At 36.4% G+C, this 27,082-nt stretch overlaps 1 protein-coding gene across 2 annotated transcripts; it reads left to right on the top strand.

Moving 5' to 3' along the window:
- Nucleotides 1-1,095: 1,095 nt before the first annotated feature.
- On the top strand, nt 1,096-27,077 carry LOC137391424 (protein-glucosylgalactosylhydroxylysine glucosidase-like). Of its 2 annotated transcripts, XM_068077891.1 has the most exons (16): nt 1,096-1,138; nt 5,175-5,307; nt 6,535-6,662; nt 11,146-11,253; nt 17,018-17,140; nt 17,433-17,523; nt 18,100-18,126; nt 19,073-19,229; nt 20,166-20,436; nt 20,862-21,066; nt 21,512-21,687; nt 22,061-22,279; nt 23,185-23,423; nt 24,018-24,186; nt 25,322-25,450; nt 26,674-27,077. In XM_068077891.1, the coding sequence occupies exons 2-16, from the start codon at nt 5,198-5,200 to the stop codon at nt 26,904-26,906; spliced, it is 2,385 nt and encodes a 794-aa protein (XP_067933992.1). In that variant the 5' UTR covers nt 1,096-1,138; nt 5,175-5,197; the 3' UTR covers nt 26,907-27,077. The 2 variants fall into 2 exon arrangements, with proteins under 2 accessions (XP_067933992.1, XP_067933993.1); XM_068077892.1 differs by lacking the exon at nt 18,100-18,126.
- Nucleotides 27,078-27,082: the final 5 nt, after the last annotated feature.

Raw genomic sequence — 27,082 nt, 5'->3', positions numbered from 1 at the left:
AACAAAATTAAAGATTGTTGAATTGCATAAATATAGAGCACAATGGCTGACAACTTACAAATACTTGGTTAGTTTTTTTGCTAGAAACCAGTTAATTCGAATTTAACATGGTGTAAATAGGTTTGACTTATATCCATGAAACTTCATCCACACATTTTTAATGCCCAGCCATTGAAAGCTATTTGCTAGACTCGATAGAACTGAGGCTGGCCTACCCAGTCAATGGGACAAAATCGAAAGCATTTCTGTTGCACTCACATCTTATACAGTTTTGCTCATGGTGATTATTATTGATTAACCCATGAGGCTCATGCAATGGTGACAGGAAATTTTATCAGTATATTTTCTATAGCTCATACAACAGGCTGTTAAATCACTCGCTCAGCCATATTCAATAACATTCATCTCAAGTTTGTAATGCAAAATTATAATATTATGCAACTATTGATCAGCGGATGAGTATATTTTAATGGAGGTTTAACTGGGCAGTGGAAACCTTATCTATTCACTCAGACTTTAAAAACTCGATATTGGAAGGGTGCTGACCAGCATTCCTCAGCTTGTACAGCCTCAGTGCTCCGCCAATCAGCTAGAGCACTGGTTACCATGACAACATAGCTGCCGCTGACCAGCTCTTATTAATTGGCTAGATTTTTGTCTACAAATGGATACACTGACTTATCTTACAATCAGTCTACGCGTGATGATGCTTGACCATGAGACAGGGTGCTACCTATCGAGGCTAACACATCTGTAGTCTCCCGACCACCTCAATTATCAAACCATATAGAACGCTTACGGGTCAGCCTTTGATCTTGCCTTTGTTATAAACTCATTTGCAAATGTTTATGCTCCAAGGCCTGGTGAGCTGAGCGGTTAATACAATTGTGCAGACAGATATTATGAATAGAATGATAAGCTTGTTATTATTTTCATTTGTCACGTGGTTGGGCAGAACATTGTGCATCACACTCTCTGCACATATGCAAAAAGCCTCCTATTATACCCGCATTGAATTATCAACTTAAGTGAATCAATATTATTGACACGAAATTATTGTTGAGTTGAGGTAAGGCATTTCATTTGTTTGCCACTGATCAATCATGCGAGTAGATAGAAAGTCATATGGTTGAATCTGGTGAGTCGCACAATTATACCTTACCACACTCTTATTCAATCATCTATACTATGTGCTAAACTATATACATATATGTACATGCTTTAGACATGAAGCGGGTTTTGTCTGCTCTGCTCATTATTCTTAAAAACCATGACAAGTTCCTGCTTGTCAGAAAGTTCATAGCCTGAGGGTTGTAACAATGTGCAGCATGATATGAAAATTTACACTAAGTTTGGTATATGTACCGTGGCGCAATAGTTCATTGAACATATAATTTTGGCTAAGAACACCTGGGACTAAAATGGTTCAAGCATAAATGACTATTTTATAATTTTTATGTGAAATGGATGCGAACTGTCATTGCTCATCATCAGTATGCTTGGGTACAGTTACATTCATTCAGCACGGCTACATCTAAGCATCATCAGCTGTATAACTTGTCTATGACACAATGCAGTCTTATCAAAAGCGAGGCAAACATTTGGTTCAAGATTGACGTTGCGGTCATCTTGTAAGCTGGTTATATGTTTGTTCATGTACATGTAGTTACATGTACATAAACATGTACATAAGAGCTCAGCTTGACAATGTTTTGTACATTGTCAAGCTTAATTCTTATCTCACCTATTTAAGAGCATTTGTGGCAGGACAGACCAGATTGTCAGCAAGAGTTCTCAAAATTAGGAGGAGTTTGTGTAAATTTACCATAGATATATAAACCTAGATTGGCAAATAGGGAAAAAGCCTGTCAGACTTAAATAGCATGACGTAACGTCATTGTATTGTACCTCATGCTTGACTGCACTGTTCTTAACAATGGAGCTAATGAGGAGAAGGTGACAAAATCACATTTATTTTCGCATAAAAACCTTATTGTATACATAATCCAGTAAACTAAAGCAATTCTGTGATAATATCTGATAATCACCATAGAATAAAAGTATAAAATCAATGAATTGTTGCACACAAATCATGAGCCATCAGGGCTTTATTTGCCACCCTCTCCTATCCCCATTCTCTCTTTTCCCCTTCTCCAAAGAAGAAGTGAGAAGGGGAAAAGGGAGAGGGGGGCAAATAGCCCATCCACCTGAAGAGCCAGACCCTGGCTAGGTAAAAGACTAATATCATGTTGAACTAAACATGACTGAATATGATGAGCCTGTGAAGTTTTGATCTGATCAGGGAAATGGAATCAATGGCTTTCTTAGCTAGAGCTGGAACGAGACCAAGGAATGCAGGGTCGGACCAGACTCAGGGTCAGCAATGAGGGCCAAGATCGGGTCGGACCGGGTCAGCACGCGCGACTTTATGGCATGATTTGGCTAGTGTTTTTATTACAGATTTTAATTTCAACTGCTATTATAATCAACAAGAGATTAGTTAAAAAATACTTTACAAATATAGAAATAGATAACCCAGCATAGTGGAAAGCAAAAATCCATCGCTTCCCTAAAACTTCTGGTATTAGTGACAGAAACTAAAAATAAAATAAATTTGCTGGATTGAAGGTTCTTGGACGCGCTTTTAAGTTCCTCAGGATGCCCTCGTTGTAAATGCCTCAATAGTATTGAGGTGGACCCTTCTTTGTAGCTTAAAGATTGACTTGCAACAAAATTCACATTACAGTTATTTGGTATCAAAAGATTCACCATGTCTTACTCTGTTGTGTTGTAGGTGCCAAATACGTGGAAATGTGATTACAAGCTCTTAAAAGCTCAAAAACAAAAAACCGCCGTAGATTGGAATCTGTTTATTTCGATGACGTAGTCATTACAGTTTGGTTATCGTCTTGTCACGTGATGTTTTCATGTGAATTGAAAGCCATTAAAAAGCTCAACATAAAACTTATCGTAGCACTAGTTTATGACAAACACTTCGGGTTTTACCAAACACCCCGTATCAAATATAGATGCTCGCTACTTTACAGTTTTGTTTCGGCATTATGCAATTGTCAAGTCGTAATCTGATCACGTGATCCAATACTTCAAAAATAATTTTTGCAGCACTTTTCGATTATCCCAGGTGACCAGCAGGCTCGTCATAATTATTAGACAATGATATGTACTCCTTCGAGCTAAGGTTAAAAGTTTAACGATTTTTTACGGCAAGTTATAAGATATCAGTGCTAAAAGTGACAGCATTACAATGACGATAAAACAGACGCATAAGAACAATAGACATGGTTTTATTGAATGCGTGAAGTATATTTGTGAAAATATTTCGACGAACGAGGTTGCATGAAGGTGCAAACAGAAACCATCCTGTAACAACTACGTCTCATTTGAGCCGTTTTGGAAAGCGAATCCAAACTACGGCGGTCTCGTGTGGCTGCGATTAACTGTTCGTTTTTAGCTTTTAAGAGCTTGTAATCACATTCCCATATATTTCACACCTACAACACAACAGAGTAAGACATGGTGAATCTTATGATACCAAATAACTGTAATGTGAATTTTGTTGCAAGTCAACCTTTAACTTGCTTTTGCATATTGTACAAATAACTTGGTATTTTCCTTTCGTGATTAGCTTCTTCATGAACTCCCAGACCACCGACATGTTGATTATTTCCTGCCGAAAAACGTTGTGAAACCTATAGTCCAAATACTATTGTCGCAGACGTAAAAATATAGTCTTGACTCACCTTGTTTATTTCGCCTGGTCCTTCCGCGCTAGGACTATATGCGACTCCATTTCAATCGCACTTGAAAAGCGATATACAACCGCTGTTGTTTAGCCCTAAACCTACCCGTGTTTTTGTATAGGAAGACCCGAGGGTCGGGTGGCCCGACCCGGGCACCTCTGACCCGGTGGGTCAAGACCAGACGAGCTACCCGTGCCAGCTCTATTCTTAGCTTCATAATGCGCCCTAATCCAAATATATCTCTTTACTATCTCACGAGCTAGGCTACTAGCTTGATGATTACACTTAAACAATAGCATGATGTTGAACCTCAGCAACTTTTCCATGGTGGCAATTAGTGCTAGCCTGGGAAAGTTTTTTACCAATCCAGCACTACTAAGCAACACTCTCGTCGCTTTCTCACTGTGGTTGCAAACCTCAATCACCACAGGCGAAGACAAAGTCAAGCCACCACGATTCATAACTGTGATTAGGGAATTCGTTGCTTGGTTTACATCATAGTTGATAACATTCACGATGCTAGTGATACAACCATTACACTTCAGCTTTGGTGACCTAGCCAGCTACATAGCCAGCTGTAAAATAATCATTCTGCCTCATTTTTGTCTTAAGACATGCTTGCATACTCATCATATTTAGTCATGTTTAGTTCAGCATGATATTAGTCTATTTACCTAGCCAGGGTCTGGCTCTTTGAGTGGGTGGGCTATTTGCCCACCCTTCCTCTCTTTCCCCCTTCTCTCTTTTCCCCTTCTCACTTCTTCTTTGGAGAAGGGGAAAAGAGAGAATGGGGATAGGAGAGGGTGGCAAATAAAGCCCTGATGGCTCATGATTTGTGTGCAACAATTCATAGCTTTTATAGTTTTAATCTATGGTGGTTATCAGATATTATCACAGAATTGCTTTAGTTTACTGGATTATGTATACAAGAAGGTTTTTAAGTGAAAATAAATGTGATTTTGTCACCTCCTCATTAGCTTCATTGTTCATAACAGTGCAGTCAAGCGTGAGGTACAATACAACGACGTTACGTCATGCTATTTAAGTCTGACAAGGCAACCGATGGGAATAGCTATAATTGGCCAATCTAGGTGTATATATCTATGAAATTTACTCATACATCTCTCGAGTCAAAATCAGCAAAAGGATCCCTAAAATTATATTCATCATTTTAGACAGAAAGGGGGAGTAAATCCCAATCTCCTATGTAGCAATAGACGCATGTTCATGATCTATCTTTGAGTTGATGACCAAACTACAACCTGAATTCACAAAAGAAAACTATATACAAACGTTTGGTGAATGATTCATAAATTTCCTTTACATATAAACGCGAAAGTTCCATAAAATTGAATAGTGGCTGCACGCTTGTTTTTATTGAAAAATCATGTATGTCGCTTAACATGATTATAGATTGATGCAGATAAAAGGACATAATGATACCTGCATCATCAGCCAGCTTCTTTCTCATTCTCATATGTGTGGCAGCGAATGGAGAGGTGATACGAGACATTGGCAGTCGACCAACCATTATTGAGACCGACAAGTGAGTGTTCAACATTTTTATTTAAATTTTCATCTAAAAACTTTGAGCTACATGCGCACGCTCTAGTTAATCAGACATAGTACATGCCAACTGTTACAGATACAGGATGCCAGCCTCAACTGTCTGACAGCTACATGCGCATGCTCTAGTTAATCAGACATAGTACATGCGAACTGTTACAGATACAGGATGCCAGCCTCAACTGTCTGACAGCTACATGATGCACTTGACCGCCGACGTATAACTTACATGATATATTAAAATTGGTGCAATTAACTAAATGTTGTGTGCTGGTTTACATTTTTGCAAACGGTTGCTATCAATAAATTCAGTCTGCATTTACTCTAACCCTCTTGCATAACTGGCATCGCAGCCAGAGGCGCTCAAAGCCATTTGTCTGCCTCTAGCATTGCTGTATTAAATGCATATCTCAACTCTCACAGGGGCACTATTAGGTCAACTCTATTGAAGTTAGGCGTGCTGCAGCTTGCTCACCAACAATAGTGATGAATTACGAGTGCCTTTGATTCAATTGCATTAAAATTATCTCAGTAATTAAATCATTCACTGTGTCTGCTCCTGACTCATGAATCGCAAAGGTGGACTGCTTCTATTTAATCGAGCATTAGCTTTACTTTTGGTTATTATTTTTTGTTTGTTTTCAAGTCAAACCCCAACTGATTCAAGCATTTGCTACTCTGAACAGTTAACAAAGGTTAGCAGTTAACAAGGGTTAACAGTTAACAAGGGCTAACAGCTAACAAGGGTTAACAGTTAACAATGATTAACAGTTAACAAGGAGTAACAGTTAACAAGGGTTAACAGTTAATAAGGGGTAACAGTTAACAATGGTTAACAGTTAACAAGGGAGAATAGTTAACAAGGGTTAACAGTTAACAAGGGTTAACAGTTAACAAGGAGCATAAGTAAAAGTACATAAATACATGATGACATGTATTCATACAGTATACTACGTTATATCATAATTATAAAGTTTACCTAGATTATACCAACAACATAGTTCTGTTGTGTGTGTTTGTAGGCTACCATCAAAGTAGCTCTGTTGTTTATGTTTATAGGTTACTATCAACGTAGCTCTATTGTGTATGTTTATAGGTTACCATTAGAGTAGCTCTATTGTGTATGTTTATAGGTTACTATGAGAGTAGCTCTATTGTTTATGCCTATAGGTTACTATTAGATTTGCTCTATTGCGTGTGTTTGTAGGTTACCAATGTTGGCTGATGGCAAAACTCCAGATGTCACAGCAATGCCCTCTGTTGGAAATGGACATATAGCTACTTCAATCTATAGTGACACAGTCTATATGGATGGAGTTTATAATGGACGATTAAGTATGTATGTTCAGAAGTTATCTACCTCGTCAAATTTGCATTGTTAGTGGCAGAATAAAGCCAGTTACCCCTCCTATGCTTGCAGCTAGCTCATTGTACATACACTTTGTTTATTGTATCGTCACTTCACTTGCATTAGGCTCCCTAAATCTTCATTCTACAGTAGACCCTCGCCACTAATCATTCTGCAGTTGGCATCATAAGACGAAACTGGTGTATAGAGGGGTATAGAAACCCATAGTAATTATTTAGTGCAAACACCACTGGTAAAAATATCAAAAATTGTATATACGTACTGTACATATTAAAGTTTTATATACATACCGTACATATTAAAGTTTTGTATACGTACCGTACATATTAAAGTTTTATATACATACCATGCATATTAAAGTTTTATATACGTACCGTACATATTAAAAATTAGTAACCAAATAGTATTTCAACTTTAGTTACCTACAGTAACTTTAGTTAGTGGTTATGATCTGTTTATGGTTGTGATTGATTCTTACTTTTTCCTTTAACGTTGTTATCAATCTTAAGACCCATGTCTAACGGATTAAAGTTATATACATGCATGTAGTTATATTTATATAAATCTCAGTGTTTGTGCATCGTCTGTTATTCTGTCATTCTGTTCTTCGGCCTGTCCAGCTATAGCTATTAAAATCTTTAAATGAAGAGCCCATATCGCAGAAGATTAGATTTTCATAACCTGCCATTCAACTGGCAATAAGCCAACCAATTGAGCTACGTGAGATACATTGGATTCAATGGGCGATATGAGTGGTTATCTAGGTTAAAATACGCATTAGGACTCTGCATCATGTTACGGCGCAACATCACTAAAGCTGCTCTCGCGGCTCTTATTAGTAAGTTTAGCAATAAGGAAACTAGCGTGCTCAAGTTAGCCATTGGCATTGTGCCAGGCTAATGGCAAGTGACAAGCAACTACATTACCTGCCACTGTTTATTAACTGTTTTTAATACCCCTGCAACGCCGGAAATTCCGCTAGTAGTTATATACGTATAATAAATTAAAGTTTATAATAAATATTATATTAAATACTAGAATGCATAATGAATTTTCACAAATTTTCACTTCACGCAATATCAAGCATTTACGAAACACGAAAAATGCTGAACTGAGAAAGAGAGAGCGAGAGAAAGAACGAGAAAGCGAGAGAGAGCGAGAGAAAGAGAGAGTGAGAGAAAGCGAGAGTGAGAGAGAGCGAGAGAGCAAAAAGAGCAAGAGAGCAAAAAGAGCGAGAGAGAGAGAGCAAAAAGAGCGAGAGAGAGAGAGCAAAAAGAGCGAGAGAGAGCAAAAAGAGCGAGAGAGAGAGAGAGAGCAAAAAGAGCGAGAGAGAGAGCAAAAAGAGCGAGAGAGAGAGAGCAAAAAGAGCGAGAGAGAGAGAGAGAGAGAGCAAAAAGAGCGAGAGAGAGAGAGAGAGAGCAAAAAGAGCGAGAGAGAGAGAGAGCAAAAAGAGCGAGAGAGAGCAAAAAGAGCGAGAGAGAGAGAGCAAAAAGAGCGAGAGAGAGAGCAAAAAGAGCGAGAGAGAGAGAGAGCAAAAAGAGCGAGAGAGAGAGAGAGAGCAAAAAGAGCGAGAGAGAGAGAGAGAGAGCAAAAAGAGCGAGAGAGAGAGAGAGCAAAAAGAGCGAGAGAGAGAGCAAAAAGAGCGAGAGAGAGAGAGAGAGAGCAAAAAGATCGAGAGAGAGAGCAAAAAGAGCGAGAGAGAGAGCAAAAAGAGCGAGAGAGAGAGAGAGCGAGAAAGAGAGAGAGAGCAAGAGAGAGAGAGCGAGAGAGAGAGGGAGAGAGGGAGAGAGGGAGAGAGGGAGAGAGGGAGAGAGGGAGAGAGGGAGAGAGGGAGAGAGGGAGAGAGGGAGAGAGGGAGAGAGGGAGAGAGGGAGAGAGGGAGAGAGGGAGAGAGGGAGAGAGGGAGAGAGGGAGAGAGGGAGAGAGGGAGAGAGGGAGAGAGGGAGAGAGGGAGAGAGGGAGAGAGGGAGAGAGGGAGAGAGGGAGAGAGGGAGAGAGGGAGAGAGGGAGAGAGGGAGAGAGGGAGAGAGGGAGAGAGGGAGAGTGGGAGAGTGGGAGGGAGGGAGAGGGAGGGAGAGCAAGCGAGATAGCATTGTACCTCTTTCAGGCATTGTGAGAAGAATTTTGACGAATAACATATTAGCATCTTTGTTATTCCGATGTATTCAGCACACCGACCGCCAAATTTGAATTTCAAAAGACGTTTTTATTGATGCCACATGGCAAAAAAAATGTTGTAACGAGGAAACGAAAAAACATTGTGTTCCACAACGTAAGGCAAAAAACTGTAAACAGGCATGTCGTAGCTCGGAGGTGTGCTGTACCTGCATTAGGTTCTGTATATTTTCACTATACCTGCATTAGGTTCACTGCGTTTGCACTGTATTTGTGTTAAGCGTGGAAGGAGGCCAGGTAACAAGCCCTGACAACATTGGACATGTCAGTGAATGGTTTTAATTGGCTCTGTGATCTCTCTTTAACTATCCATTGTTTAAATCATACTAACACAAATTTCTAATGAAACCTAGCATAACACATTTGGGCAGCGGTCACACCCCTCTAACATTTCTCTGGCAGTTTTCTCCAACTCTCTGATTGAGCCATTGATAATGCAAGCTACACGTATGTTCTGCGCGAGTCTGAACATCATTACTTTTACGCGAACAATTACATGTACATGGATCTAGCTTCACCCAATAGGCAGGAGGCAAAAAGCTATAACTACCTTATCATATTGATCTTCTTTCCGGAAAATTTTCATGAAAACTAACGCAGCATGATTGCTACGAAACCTAAAAGACCCATCACTTTGGCTCAAATAAATTTCATTACAAGGTTCCATTTCAGGGTTCGTGGGAGGTTCGCTTTTATGTGAGCTAGGCATTAATCCAGATGAGTAAGAGTTTGTTCTGGACCTATTCTAATGTGAACCAAACCTAAAAAGTATTTAGCAGCTGCATTTGATGCCTACAACTCTGGCCTCCACAAATAGCCTCTCCTGACAGATAATTTATTTGAAAGGTTGCAAATAGGGGAAGATTCCCAGTCATACCACTAGGATGATCATCTGTCATATCACTAGTATTATCATCTGTCATATCACTAGTATTATCATCTGTCATATCACTTGTATTATCATCCGTCATATCATTTGTATTATCATCTGTCATATCACTAGTATTATCCTCTGTCATATCACTAGTATTATCATCTGTTATATCACTTGTATTATCATCTATCATATCACTAGAATTATCATCTGTCATATCACTAGTATTATCATCTGTCATATCACTACTATTATCATCTATCATATCACTTGTATTATCATCTATCATATCACTAGAATTATCATCTGTCATATCACTAGTATTATCACTATTGTTAGTGAGTAGATAGTTTGTTATATTATTAAAAAGCTTAATGCTACATAACACTAGGAGGGAGCTGATAAGAGGGAAAATAGATGAGCCTGCAATTTGGTGCTATCAAATAATGGGTATCTTGAAGGTGCATATGAACTTCTTAGTCTGGCTGTGTCATAGCAGAGTATCAGTCTCAAAGGCTGCCAAACATAAAGCAAGCTATTAGCAGGGCACTAGGATCATGCCAAGCTAACTGCGTTCGCTCCAGTTTTCAGTTCCTCACTTGAAAACGATTTTTCTTTGAAATTTAATATAAAATCCACTACATAAGTATTTCCTGCCATGCAAATGGTCACATCCTGCTTGCTGATTTATTTAAGCATAAATTATTGACTAGTTTGCTATTTGACTCTCGCTGTTTTATTCCGAATGGTCGTGTCACAGTAGCTATTTTCTTGTCATATGAAGTAATAGCTGTGGTAATGATTCATGCGTCTGCAGAGCTTGTTGCATTAGCCAGTGTGACACAATATCATGAAATTGATTTTTTATGTGCTATTTGACGCCAGCGGCTGATCAAATGACACGATCGTGTAATGTCGGTGAACTTAAAAACTAACGGAAATTATTTTACGAGGAAAAGATAGCACCATGATGAATAGTAAATCGACTTTGCACTAGGTTTGTGTAAGTTTGGTGTCGTACTTTTTCGTATTAGTAGACCGTCAATATCGATTGACCAGAATAACAATAATAGCAGGTCAGCAAAACTGATCAAGCAGCGCACCTGATAGGCGTAGGAGTATGTCTTTGCCTTTACATGTATTGTGTGCTGCCGGCGCTGCAATGGCTGTCAGGATTAAAAGCACGCTTAATCTTTTTTTCCTATGCCATGAATATTGACTATGACAGTACCCTTAGTGAAATATCAGAGCCTCGACAGACTCTTTCAGACAAACAACTCCATTGGATTGGAAACTGCAGCATACACAGCTTGAGGAGTGAAAATGTGGATAGATTCAACTCTAATTACATTTGGTTTTTTGGGCTGATGATATGTTTGCTATTAGAAATAATGTTGCAGGTAAAAGTCATAGAGCAAGAATTCCAGCGGAGATAAACCTACGGACAACATTTAGAAATGAGGACACGAGGCAGGTTTACAGGCAGTACCGACTGGATATGGGACATGGTATGCTTTTTTCAGCACTAGATTGTCTGCTATTATCTGCTGTTGGTCAGATACCACTGATACCTTTTTAAAAAATAAGTTTGAACTGGCCACAGCTTGTTTATGCAACACTCAATGGATTGCAGATGTACACACTATTATATTATTAAGGTTATCATAAATGCTAGACGTCCCATACATGTACATGTACGTATACTGACAACACAACATATGACTGCAGCAAAGAAATAAAAACATTAAAGCTGGCTTTATCGGTAAAGCATAAATTTTTTTATTTTCACACATGATTTTTAGCCAATGATAAGTTTATGTGTCAAAATGTGTGATAGTCAAGAAGAATTCTAAGAATATCTTTGTGCGGTAGTTGAGTCTATTTTCATATGTGGAGGAGTGTTAAAATTGGATGTTTTATTTCAGTAAGATCTTGACTAAATTTAAAGATAGAGATTTTATATGACAAATAGAACTCCCACTCTATTTCTTGCAATGCACGGCATCAACTTAACAAAATACATACTACGATAGTAATGCTTCCTAGCAGATGCATATAGTTACGATGACAATAGTGGTAGATTTCCTTTATATAATAGGTAATTGAATCCACAACCCGATCATCAGCAATAATGGAAAGAATAAGAGGAAAATGCAAATAAAACCTTTCAGAGAGTCCGGGATAGATTCTGGTGTAGGATTAGTACCAACCTTTCTATATATTTTATCTTCAGCGTCAACACATAGTTTTCTAGTAATTGTATGTATATAGGGGTAATGATAATGTTGGGAAATATCTTTCAATGAGATTCTGCAGCTGCTGATGTATCAACTACTACAGTACATGTACCAGTTTATATCAACTACTACAGTATATGTACCAGTTTATATCAACTACTGCAGTACATGTACCAGTTTATATCAACTACTACAGTATATGTGCCAGTTTATAGCAACTACTACAGTACATGTACCAGTTTATATTAACTACTACAGTACATGTACCAGTTTATATCAACTACTACTGTAAATGTACCAGTTTATATCAACTACTGCAGTATATGTACCAGTTTATATTAACTACTACACTACATGTACCAGTTTACATTAACTACTACAGTACATGTACCAGTTTATATCAACTACTACAGTATATGTACCAGTTTATATCAACTACTACAGTACATGTACCAGTTTATATTAACTACTACAGTACATGTACCAGTTTACATTAACTACTACAGTATATGTACCAGTTTATATCAACTACTACAGTACATGTGCCAGTTTATATTAACTACTACTGTAAATGTACCAGTTTATAGCAACTACTACAGTATATGTACCAGTTTATATCAACTACTACAGTATATGTACCAGTTTATATCAACTACTACAGTACATGTACCAGTTTGTATTAACTACTACAGTACATGTGCCAGTTTATATCAACTACTACTGTAAATGTACCAGTTTATATCAACTACTACAGTACATGTACCAGTTTATATTAACTACTACAGTACATGTACCAGTTTACATTAACTACTACAGTATATGTACCAGTTTATATCAACTACTACAGTACATGTACCAGTTTATATTAACTACTACAGTACATGTACCAGTTTATATCAACTACTGCAGTACATGTACCAGTTTATATCAACTACTGCAGTACATGTACCAGTTTATATCAACTACTACAGTACATGTACCAGTTTATATCAACTACTACAGTATATGTACCAGTTTATATTAACTACTACAGTTCATGTACCAGTTTATATTAACTACTACAGTATATGTACCAGTTTATATTAACTACTACAGTACATGTACCAGTTTACATTAACTACTACAGTATATGTACCAGTTTATATCAACTACTACAGTACATGTACCAGTTTATATTAACTACTACAGTACATGTACCAGTTTATATCAACTACTGCAGTACATGTACCAGTTTATATCAACTACTACAGTACATGTACCAGTTTATATCAACTACTACAGTACATGTACCAGTTTATATCAACTACTACAGTACATGTACCAGTTTATATCAACTACTACAGTATATGTACCAGTTTATATTAACTACTACAGTTCATGTACCAGTTTACATTAACTACTACAGTACATGTACCAGTTTATATCAACTACTACAGTACATGTACCAGTTTATATCAACTACTACAGTATATGTACCAGTTTATATTAACTACTACAGTTCATGTACCAGTTTACATTAACTACTACAGTATATGTACCAGTTTATATCAACTACTACAGTACATGTGCCAGTTTATATCAACTACTACAGTACATGTGCCAGTTTATATCAACTACTACAGTACATGTACCAGCTTATATCAACTACTGCAGTACATGTACCACTTTATATCAACTACTACAGTATATGTACCAGTTTATAGCAACTACTACAGTATATGTACCAGTTTACATTAACTACTACAGTATATGTACCAGTTTATATCAACTACTACAGTACATGTACCAGTTTATATTAACTACTACAGTACATGTACCAGTTTATATCAACTACTGCAGTACATGTACCAGTTTATATCAACTACTACAGTACATGTACCAGTTTACATTAACTACTACAGTATATGTACCAGTTTATATTAACTACTACAGTACATGTACCAGTTTACATTAACTACTACAGTATATGTACCAGTTTATATCAACTACTACAGTACATGTACTAGTTTACATTAACTACTACAGTATATGTACCAGTTTATATCAACTACTACAGTACATGTACCAGTTTATATTAACTACTACAGTACATGTACCAGTTTATATCAACTACTGCAGTACATGTACCAGTTTATATCAACTACTGCAGTACATGTACCAGTTTATATCAACTACTACTGTAAATTTACCAGTTTATATCAACTACTACAGTATATGTACCAGTTTATATTAACTACTACAGTTCATGTACCAGTTTATATTAACTACTACAGTATATGTACCAGTTTATATTAACTACTACAGTACATGTACCAGTTTACATTAACTACTACAGTATATGTACCAGTTTATATCAACTACTACAGTACATGTACCAGTTTATATTAACTACTACAGTACATGTACCAGTTTATATCAACTACTGCAGTACATGTACCAGTTTATATCAACTACTACAGTACATGTACCAGTTTATATCAACTACTACAGTACATGTACCAGTTTATATCAACTACTACAGTACATGTACCAGTTTATATCAACTACTACAGTATATGTACCAGTTTATATTAACTACTACAGTTCATGTACCAGTTTACATTAACTACTACAGTACATGTACCAGTTTATATCAACTACTACAGTACATGTACCAGTTTATATCAACTACTACAGTATATGTACCAGTTTATATTAACTACTACAGTTCATGTACCAGTTTACATTAACTACTACAGTATATGTACCAGTTTATATCAACTACTACAGTACATGTGCCAGTTTATATCAACTACTACAGTACATGTGCCAGTTTATATCAACTACTACAGTACATGTACCAGCTTATATCAACTACTGCAGTACATGTACCACTTTATATCAACTACTACAGTATATGTACCAGTTTATAGCAACTACTACAGTATATGTACCAGTTTACATTAACTACTACAGTATATGTACCAGTTTATATCAACTACTACAGTACATGTACCAGTTTATATTAACTACTACAGTACATGTACCAGTTTATATCAACTACTGCAGTACATGTACCAGTTTATATCAACTACTACAGTACATGTACCAGTTTACATTAACTACTACAGTATATGTACCAGTTTATATTAACTACTACAGTACATGTACCAGTTTACATTAACTACTACAGTATATGTACCAGTTTATATCAACTACTACAGTACATGTACTAGTTTACATTAACTACTACAGTATATGTACCAGTTTATATCAACTACTACAGTACATGTACCAGTTTATATTAACTACTACAGTACATGTACCAGTTTATATCAACTACTGCAGTACATGTACCAGTTTATATCAACTACTGCAGTACATGTACCAGTTTATATCAACTACTACTGTAAATTTACCAGTTTATAGCAACTACTACAGTATATGTACCAGTTTATATCAACTACTACAGTATATGTGCCAGTTTATATTAACTACTACAGTACATGTACCAGCTTATATCAACTACTGCAGTATATGTATCAGTTTATATCAACTACTACAGTACATGTGCCAGTTTATATCAACTACTACAGTACATGTACCAGCTTATATCAACTACTGCAGTACATGTACCAGTTTATATCAACTACTACTGTAAATTTACCAGTTTATAGCAACTACTACAGTATATGTACCAGTTTATATCAACTACTACAGTATATGTGCCAGTTTATATTAACTACTACAGTACATGTACCAGCTTATATCAACTACTACAGTATATGTGCCAGTTTATATCAACTACTACAGTACATGTACCAGCTTATATCAACTACTGCAGTATATGTACCAGTTTATATCAACTACTACAGTACATGTGCCAGTTTATATCAACTACTACAGTACATGTACCAGCTTATATCAACTACTGCAGTACATGTACCAGTTTATATCAACTACTACTGTAAATTTACCAGTTTATAGCAACTACTACAGTACATGTACCAGTTTATATCAACTACTACAGTATATGTGCCAGTTTATATTAACTACTACAGTACATGTACCAGTTTATATCAACTACTACTGTAAATGTACCAGTTTATATCAACTACTGCAGTATATGTACCAGTTTATATTAACTACTACAGTACATGTACCAGTTTACATTAACTACTACAGTACATGTACCAGTTTATATCAACTACTACAGTATATGTACCAGTTTATATCAACTACTACAGTACATGTACCAGTTTATATCAACTACTACTGTAAATGTACCAGTTTATATCAACTACTGCAGTATATGTACCAGTTTACATTAACTACTACTATACATGTAACAGTTTATATCAACTACTACTGTACATGTACCAGTTTATATCAACTACCACAGTACAATTAATAATATAGGCCTATAGATAGAAATATAGCAGATGCAAATAAGCCTAAATATCACATATCATTAATGCTTTAACAAAAATTCCATCACAATTTGTTTTCCAGTCAAATTAGCCTACACTCCATCTCCAATAGAGGAATGAAATAAATTTTAACTGAAACTAGCGCTGCCACTCTGCTGCTAAAAGCTTCAGTAATATCAGACTCACTGTATCTGTTTCCAGTATTTCTCTTTTTGTAGAGCCTTCTTAGTTAAAACCGGTCTTTGGATTTGCTCTCTCTTTCTCAAGTTAACGCACCAGAAGTACATAATGACGATTCATCGATTCAATACTTTTAACAGAGCAAATGCAAACTTCTAGTGCAAAACAACGTATTGGCTAACAATAATTACTAGCAAATGCACTAATATTTGCAACCGTTTTTTTAAATTTAATGTTGACATTTGTTGTTTGTCCGTACATAATATAGGAAGAGAAAAAAGTGCAGAATACTTATAACCATTATAGAAACGGCATACAGCCATTTTAACCATGTTGTATGTTTTAATTGATACATTGGTTTAAAAGGACAATAATATCCACCATTATTAGCCAGCACAACAGCGTATTAAAGTTGCTGCCCTATAGTTAAACTCTTTTGGCTGTAGGGTACTGGGAGGAGAATGCCACAGTAGAAGAGTGCAGGGTAACGCTACGAGTCTATGCTCACCAGTTTTACACTCGTCTCCTCGTCACAGAAATATTTGCTGAACGTCAGGGAACTGCAACTGGTTTGTTATACACATGCATGTATCTTCATCTTAGTGTAGTGCTCGTCTCCAGTGAGACTTTGCATTTTCACCTTTTGTTTCAATCCTTTCTGAGAGGAAGTGCGCAATCAATGAGACTTTCATTCATAAACTAAGATGGAGTTTATCCAACAGATGAGACGTACGTGCCATGTGTTCTGTGTGATGTATGAGGCATGATGTCTGATGAAATATAAAATCTATAGTAGTAGCGTGTACGATATATAATCTGGCCTCTTTCAATTTACACACATTCTCTATTTTATTTTACCAGGCAACTTGATGATATACCTCAATGTTAATAGAGGAGAAAATAGCAAGGATATCAATTTCAAAACACCTCAAAGTTTTAATGGTGGCAATTGGTAAGTAGTTGAGCTCTAAAGTACTGAGATGTACTGCATTACCTACCAGTAACTTACATCCAATACATAAAACACTGACATTTATAACAATTGTTCCATGAAAATCCAGCAGAGATTTTGAACCACTACCTTCTTGACATACTACTTAAACATAAATGCTGCCTGCTGCTCCAGCACTCTACTATTGCTAATAGTAAAACATAAGGAGTATAGAATACAGTGTTATTTATTAGCCTGTTTCTTAAAAGCCAAGTGGATAAGATTTCTAAATGCTGTTAATGCAATTGTTCATACTTGCTTTTTAAAAGGAGTATTTTTGCTACAAGTTGCTATGGCTCTACGCAGTATATTGCGCCTTCTATAAATCGTTGACAGTTTTACCAGGTGATCTAATCAGCCTGCTATGAGCTTTGATTGACTCTCATTAAAATCTTATTTTCTGGTTTTTCTTCCTGCTGCGTGTAACCTTTGCTTATGCTGTTTACTTCCTTTCTATTGTCCAGCAAACTATATTATGTTAGGATTAATATAGGCATAAAATAAAGTCTCCATTCAACTCTTAACATTTCTCTTTAGCAATGCTACTCTTAGCATCAACTGCTGGTAAGGTCGACCTACACTGCTTGTCATGTCCTTTACTACTACTACTATCGCTATTGCTACTAGCATTACTACTAGTACAGTCGTTGCAGTGAACTAATGTATCTCTTTGGTTGTGTTTCTTGTAGCCAATCCTTTGCCTTTCCTTACCCGACTCTGTTACTCTACTCGTTTCTGAGAACCTATCTATTAGTAGTCCTTGAACTCCCCCAGTACTCCTCTTTATCCACTCGTGTGTCTACTAGTGCTCTCATTAAACAGTCTATGTACTCCTTATCATGTCTCCATCCACTGCCACACTCCTTTTATACTTTGCAAAAGTAGAGCATAAAACCTCGACACATCGGCTGCGTTTTCTCTTTATTCAGCAAATCGATCCTTGTTTAGAAGATCAACTTTATCGATGTGTCCAATGATATACAGCCCCCCATCATGGGGGGCTGTATATCATTGATGTGTCCAAAAAGGAGCACTTTAGCAATGACTATATATTTAGTAATTCACTCAATATTAACACTTGTCTAACGAGTACACAAGTTTCAATTTATAACCTTGTATGCAATTGATCTCATTTTATTTCTTACAACACAACTCTGAAGAGATACCCAGATATATAACAATAACAACTCTGAAGAGATATCCAGATATATAACAATAACAACTCTGGAGAGATTTCCAGATATATAACAATAACAAGTCTAAAGAGATATCCAGATATATAACAATAACATCTGTTGCATGATAGTTCTAGACCTAATCTCAAAATGAGCTCACTGCTTTGTCAATGAGCTTTGGAGTTACACACTCTCAAAACAGTAATACAACCCTCTGTGTAATTAAGTCTATTAACATACTGTAGATCTAACGCAGAAGCAAAATATATATACGGTATATGGATTTTTTTAGTTGGTCGATGTCTAATTTTTATTTTCGTCTACTCTTCTCACAGGAAGTCAGAGGGAACCACAATTACAGCTGAGATGTCGAGGGGACACACATCTCGTGTACATATATTCTGGTCTACTATACCACCTACTATACACATTCCTTCTCATAAGGACTCTATCAGATACACTTATATCATGGCTATAGACACAAATGAGGAGGTATGCTGAACAGTTGCTTTTAACTAGTCAGAAGATATAACTAAACTTTTGTAATGGCTGGTAACTTTGATTGATACCTTTTGCACTAAAATGATGTAGCATGGGTTACCATTACAGTTGTAGCAGCTTAATTAATTCATGCTTAGAACTTTCTAGAACATTGAAGCTGACTACGTTTAGTAAGAAGTGGGTCAGCAATGAGACACCAAAACATTGATAAGAATTTCCAGTGTTTTCATGAGTGTAGTGAAGCCTGTTTAGAATTGATTGAATGTATGATACCATGTGCCACAACGTTTATACTCAACCAAAGCTAGTTGTGTGTGCTAGATCATGTAACTGGTAAAGGCCCTATTACCTGAACAGATAGAGTTACTTAAATACAGCAAGTTATCCAACCAATACATTACATGTGACTCAGTCTAGCCATATGGGTTGAACTTTCATAAGATTTACGGATACTGGGCAGAGCACAGAATCTGGAGAGACAAAAAACTTAGACAAACCATGGGATCTGCGAAGGTCATCTTTCCAAGCTAAACCATATGACTTCGATAGACCATGTGACTTGCATAAACCATGTGATGTGAATGAACCAATGGAATCGGAAAATCCAGGTCACAGGATCTGTCCAAATTACATGATTTATCCAAATCACACAATCTAGTAAAGTCATATAGTCAGTACAAGTTACACAATCTAGTAAAGTCATATAGTCAGTACAAGTTACACAATCTATCCAAGATTTTGGTCTATCCCTGTGATTTAGTTAGACGTGTGACTTGCACAGACCATGTGACTTTTACGGACTATTTGATTTGAATAGACTTTGTAACACTCTAGCCATGACACATGAGTAAACCATGTGATGTGGACATACCGTGTGACATGACAAGGTTGCATATGTCAGTGGACACGGTTATGGTATTTTGTTAGAGAGCAAAGGAGAGCTATGTGAGTGGCAGCTGGGTAGCGGATAAAAATCCTATGCATTTCTTTGACCTACATTGTGAGGCTTGGAATAAGAAATGGTCTGAAGGTGGCATCCAGCTCTCCGGTGACATCTACCTAGAAAAATTAGCCTACACAGCGTTCTATTACTTGTTGAGTTCTCTGCCCGCCCTCGACACACATCGGCGGCTGGATGATTATGGAGGCATGAGCTCCAGTGGTCTCGCACACGGTAGCGAGCGGGATTCAGGCAGGGGTAGGTGTTAGCGATCTCATGCTCCTTAATGAATTCCAGAAGTTCACAAAAGTACTTCATATGCTTAGTCTCATCGTGTGTGAGCCTCTATGTGAATTGACAAGTCTCTTTATAAGCTCCTACACACTACATTTTAAACATGTTACACATTGGATAATGTGGAAGGGTGTTTATTTATACAGTTTGAAAAATTGCACTTCTGCTGGTAATTAGCTGAGGTTTCACTGACCTTTTTTGCAGTCATCTACCAAGGGGAAACAATTGCCCTATAATCCTGGATGCTTTTCATCATTCTCTCGTGTTATGTCTGGTGTCTGTGTTTCTCTACAAATGTCTTAAGGTTTTCTGTTGCAAATAGTTCTGATTGTAAGCCGATCATTATCCACATTAGTCGATGCAATCTAGCTTTGTTATGTTTCTGTTAGGACACATTAGCTGGGATCAAGAGCGGTGGATATTTCCAGCTATTCTGCCATTTTACCCAAGACTGGCGAGATCTCTTCTCAACTATCGTATAAATACAATGCCGGCAGCGAGGGTTCAGGCAATAGAAAAAGGTTACCATGGACTACTATATTCTTGGAAAAGCGCAGCCACGGGAATCGATGTGACTCCTCCTTTTGAAGCAAAGTAATAAACATTGTCTGCTCTGTTTCATGTCTTTATCTCACCCAACATACATGTATGCAATACTTGTCTAATCTCATCCAAAGTACATGTATGCAATACTTGTCTAATCTCATCCAATGTACATGTATGCAATACTTGTCTAATCTCACCCAACGTACATGTATGCAATACTTGTCTAATCTCACCCAACGTACATGTATGCAATACTTGTCTAATCTCATCCAACGTACATGTATGTAATACGTAGATGTATGTAATACGTAGATGTATGCAATGCGTACATGTATGCAATACGTACATGTATGCAATACTTGTCTAATGGTACAAGTAATAGACTTTTTATGTAATACATGTACTACTTACTCAAAAGATTATAGTAATCTGAAACACATTTAGTAGTAGCGATGCTAATGCTTGCTTAATTTTTATGCGATGTTTGTTTAAGGAACCACCTGCATTTGATTGGCGACATCTCCTTCGCCATGAGACAGTATACATCAGTCGATAGAGACAGAAGCTGGCTAAGAGAGAATGGAGGATGTGAAATGATCAAAGAGTTGGCTTCATTTTGGTATTCCAAGCTTAATTGGAATAATAAAACTCAACATTATGATATCCAAGGTAAATGGTTTGAGCTCTACAATTGGATTTTAGTATACGGTTTTTTACTATTTTTATTAGAGACAGTTCGACGTGAGAGCATAACTGCTTCTAACTAAAGTTTTCCGCAAGCTGCAAATGAAGCTTTTGAAATCAGCCAAAGCTAATCAGATGATAGGTTTAAAAATACTTGATTGTCAAAACATGTTTTAAATATTATAAAAAAACTACCTGCTAAAAAATGTCAAAACTTCCTTTTTCCTCAGACTATTTGGTCTAATATATAATCTATAATCTATGTCATGCATAATTCTTTTGAATTCTGTAAATTGCATATCATATTCATTCCAATCCATGCAATTGAGGTGATCTCTGGATGCTGTTCTGTTTTTAGGTGTTGCAACGGTAGATGGAAGCAAAGGGTCTGTGAACAACTGTGTCTACACAAATGCTGTAGCCAGTCTCGCGTTGCACTACAGCAAGTATGCGGCGTGCCTATGCAATGTTGATGTTAATATGTATGCACCACAAGGACAGCTGCACGCCGCTCAAAATATTCATTGGGAATACAATGACAGTGTTGACTACAACCCTTTATATGAGGGATTCACAGGTATGAGATAGACAGTTCACACTATGTCAAGGCTTTGTCCCTCATGTTACTAACAACTTCTGGCTCACATAGACATTTAGACATTATCTAGTCACATCTATACATGTGTAAAAAGGTTACTAACAGCTATCTATATCTAAGCTGGGCAACCTAAAAACCAAATTAAACATTAGACCTGCATTCAAATAGTTGTCTTTTCTTCATCCAATAGTTGAACTAATTCATCAATAGATATGATGTTATTTTATGTTAATTATATAGATGATACTTTTTGTTGAAGTAATGAAAAATTGTAGTCAGTTACAAATAACACATTTGAAGTTAAAATTAAAATATAAAAAGATTACTTAAACCATTATCAATATGCAATAGTGTATTCCTTTCTCATGCATTTGCAATATCATGCCAATATTTGTAATGTTTTCCTGAAAAAGTACATGTATCTCTCACATATAGCCTTTTATAGAATTTATGGTCTTAAGAAATATGCACATGTAGGTATAGGCTAAGATATTTATAATGACAAAATTTTCATATAAAACTAATTTCCATTTATAAAAACTGCAGGTGGTATAGATAAATTTCAATCTGATTATTTTGCTTATAAATATTGATGGATGAACAACTCAAAAACAAATCTAAAGCTCTACATTTGGAGTTGCATGCTCATTAAACTTCAGGTAATTGTCACAGTAAGCTATCACCCCAAAAAACTGTCTCCTGATGATAACTTGATGACAGATTAGAAATGAATTTATCTTAAAAGCATGTTAGTTTAAAACCTGCATAAAACTTAGTTGATTTCATAGCACCACAAGCCATCGTATTCCGTAATAAACTATTTAATTTTTAAATAAAGAGGATCTCCATTTCCAGTCCGTGTTTAACTTTTTATACAACTGCAGGTGGAAGTCATTCAGTGAAACAGTCAGGCGCGGTGCTGTTAGGATACCCACTTATGTTCAATCTGTCAAGGTCTACAATAGAGCAAAACCTGCAACTTTATGCAGAGGAGTTGCCTCTCTCTACTTCATCCACTGTTTGGTCCATGCTTGCTATCAACTGGCTTGCTCTTGGCAATAAGAGTGAAGCTAACAAGGCCTTTGAAACGAGCTATAAATCATATGTGTCTCAGCCATACAAGGTATGCATTATCTATCTACTGAGCTGAAAAGTGCATGCAAGGAGGCTTTGCTAGCTGATATAGCAAAATGATTTCCCCTACATAAGCTTGTGTTGCCTTTCCGATGAACTTGTGTAGCATTCTTCAATTTTTAGCATTTATGAAAATATTAGAACACATCTGCTCCCCGTTTGTAATTATTAACTCTTTCAATATAGCTGCAAAATATTTAGTTGCCAATTAGCAGGTGAACTGACTATTTTGATTCAAACTTACGTAGTTTAGTGCAAGTTGTCCTATCTTGTTTAGTAGGGACTGTCCTATATTTTATGATGAGTTGTCCTATCTTTTTCAGTATGAGTTGTTGCATCTAGCTGCTTTGTTTTATCTTGTTTAGTGTCTTGTTCAGTAGGAGTTATCTTCTCTTCTGCAATGCAAACTTATTATGTTCATTGTGGATTGCCTTATTTTGTTCCCTGTCAGTTGTTGGTTCTCATACTTTAACTTTAACATCTTCTAAAATACCTCATACTACCTCATAGTGTTTAGGCATCCTTTCACGTTGAATTTTAGCTAACGATAGTGAAAAAGCAAATGAGTCTTTGTGTGTTACAGATGTGGATGGAGTACCCAAATACTGGAGGGTCTAATTATCACAGTGCTATGGGCACATTTATACAGACCCTGCTCTATGGCTATGGAGGTCTAAGAATTCACCTTGAATATCTCTACATGAATCCTCAGCTCCCTGCGAATATACACAGCATGATCTTCAGAAACATAGGTCTGTCCATGTATAAATCTGTGTTTGTCTGTCGTCTGTATTTGTCTGTTCAGTTATAGCACTAAAGTTTCACCAACAAAAAATCACTTTTCTACTGGCTTTGAACTCGTGACCTTCAAATCGCAAATCTACCAACACGTGGGAGTAACCACAAGGCTAAACTGTTCTTTTCCTTTCCATCGATTTTACCATATACTGTATTGTACATCTTTTGTGCGATTGAACATGCCAAATATGCTCTTCTTATTATTAATTAATTAATATTGCCTTTTTATGTTTGTTATTTTTAAAAAAATTTTTAATTTTTTTACTATTACTTAATTTTTTGATTTGTAATTTTTAAATGTGCCGTTTCAATTTCAAATGTGCCGTTACAGTCTTATTTCCAGTTTTTTGTAAGGTTCAATTGCTAAATCTGTAAAGGCAATATTTTCACATGGACAATTGTATTATTTGGTGTAAGAATTGCCTCTACATTCTCTCGTTGTTTGGTCAGACAGAGTACCAGACAAAGACCATCCGATATCTCATTTTTACATTTGTACCAGTGTTGAGAGGTACCAGTATCGTCGTATTCAAAGTTTTGATGGATAACTTTTGCTGCAACAGTAACCTTTTTATACACACACTTCCATGTACTAATTATTATTATTAATTCAAGATATTTAGGATTTTTATTTGGTATCTTAGCTTGTATTAATTGTATCATTACCAAATCACTTTTCATTGTAATCGTAGCAAAACAGACTTTATTTAGCCATTACTTGCTAATTATTTCACAGTTACATTTAACCACCTTACAGTTGTTTTATTTTTTTAAATTTATTTGAACTGCACAAAACACATTTCTGATGATAAGAAGTGTGAAAGTTACGATTGTTTGAAAAAGTCTCAAAACCTTTACAGTTGTTTTATTTTTTCTTTTAATTTATTTGAACTGTACAAAACAGTTTTCTCATGATATGAAATTTGAAAGTTAGAATGGTAACTGTTGTTCTATGTTACAGACTTGTATTACCCAGGCAACGCCAAGCATTCACCTCGACTAAAAAACATTTTCGCACCTGGACAGACATTGTCAAACTAGGGCATTTATGTGGTAGGCGAGCATAAAAATAAGTGGTTTGTGTTGTAGATTATTTGGGATCAAGCTTTGATATAAAAGTGACTCCAGCTCTAGTGCATGTATCAGTAGACACCATTGGAATAGCCCCTCTCAGACTCACAATTGCCGAGAGCAATAAAAGCTTACATCTAACAAGAGGTAACATAATATGAGCTCGCATCGCTATAACTAGCCATCAACACTTCATGTTTTAGATTCACATGCAAATGTATATAGAGGCACAAAATGCTGCATAAATGGAGTTGGCTACATGTACTGCAGCAAAAGCTTTAAGGTTTACTTGCAACAAAATTTACATCACTGTTATGTGGTATCATAAAGCTCACCATGTCTTACTTTGTTGTGTTGTAGGTGCAAGATATGTGGAAATGTGATTACAAGCTCTTAAAAGCTCAAAAACAAACAGTTAATCGCAGCCATCATGAAAATGCCGTAGTTTGAAATCTTTTTATTTCAATGACGTACTCAAACATTGTGATTATTGATTTGACATGTTATGTCATCACTTGAAATTTAAGGCCAATAAAAAGCTCAATATAAAAATTTTCGTAGCACTAGTTTATGACAAACACTTCAGGTTCTATCGAAAAGCCCAAATCAAATATAGATGCTCGCTACTTTACAGTTTCGTTTCAGCCTGGTCTAATCGCCTAGTTGTAATCTGATCATGTGACCCATACTTCCTGCCAAATGGCGCGAACATATTCTGCAGCATTTTTTGACTATCACAGGCCACCAACAGGCTCCTCATGTTTATCAGAGGATGATATGCACTCATTCGAGTCAAGGTTAAAAAATGAAACGAATTTTTACGGTAGGTTTTGAGATATCAGTGCTCAAAGTGACAGAATTACAATGATAGTGAAATAGAAGCATAAGGACAATAGACATGATTATATTAAATGCGTGAAGTATATTTGTGAAAATATTTCGCCGAATGAGGTTGCATGAAAGTGTAAACAGAAACCATCGTGTTTCAAGGGATTCCAGTCTACAGCCTTTTCGTGATAGCCGCGATTAATTGTTCATTTTTGAGCTTTTAAGAGCTTGTAATCACATTTCCACATATTTTGCACCTACAACACAGAAGAGTAAGACATGGTGAATCTTTTGATACCAAATAACTGTAATGTAAATTTTGTTGCAAGTCAACATTGAACAAAAACTCATTATTTCTCTTGAGTAAAAATTTCTAAACAACGAAATATGGAGCCAATGCTGACAGCTAAATCAGCATTTGAAAATTAATTTCAAATGTGAGGCTTCCAATTATGGTTGCACGCTGTGTAACTGCAGTGCCAGTTCTTCCAATTATGGTTGCACGCTGTGTAACTGCAGTGTCAGTTTGCTTTCTTTTGTAGGTGCTTCCATATTGTTTGACAGGGCACCGTTTACCATAAACACTGATGCTCTTACAGAGTGTCCCCTACCTGAGGACAATATAGTGCCCTATAGCACCAGCTATACTCCAAGTGCGCATATCAGTGTCAATTCCTCTTCTGCCTTTCTACTACTACCTAATGCTATTATATATTTTATACTTTTACTGTACACTTGTGCAAGAACGTCGCAATCTCAATGGGTATTATTATAGCGAGCTATTCTTCTGCTCGTGGCAGCTTTGTACGTAGTGCCAGTTTTGTACATTCACAGAGAACTTTATTTGTATATTGCTCTGCATGCAAAGAGCTTATGATGGTATCCCTCTTTCAATGCAATGTTACACAACACAACCTATATTTTGTATTATTCATAAAATATAGCAACAAA

The sequence above is a fragment of the Watersipora subatra genome, chromosome 3, assembly GCF_963576615.1.
Source record: "Watersipora subatra chromosome 3, tzWatSuba1.1, whole genome shotgun sequence".
NCBI lineage: Eukaryota > Metazoa > Bryozoa > Gymnolaemata > Cheilostomatida > Watersiporidae > Watersipora > Watersipora subatra.
Note: the sequence above shows the minus strand (reverse complement) of the source record. Positions and strands in the feature narration are given on the sequence as shown.

What these genes read in the sequence shown, in the direction of transcription:
- LOC137391424 (XM_068077891.1), top strand. Translation starts at nt 5,198, where the DNA reads ATGATACCTGCATCATCAGCCAGCTTCTTTCTCATTCTCATATGTGTG. An exon ending in ACGTCAGGGAACTGCAACTG is followed by an intron (nt 17,141 to 17,432) that starts GTTTGTTATACA and finishes TTATTTTACCAG; the next exon opens with GCAACTTGATGATATACCTC. An exon ending in CTATAGACACAAATGAGGAG is followed by an intron (nt 19,230 to 20,165) that starts GTATGCTGAACA and finishes GTATTTTGTTAG; the next exon opens with AGAGCAAAGGAGAGCTATGT.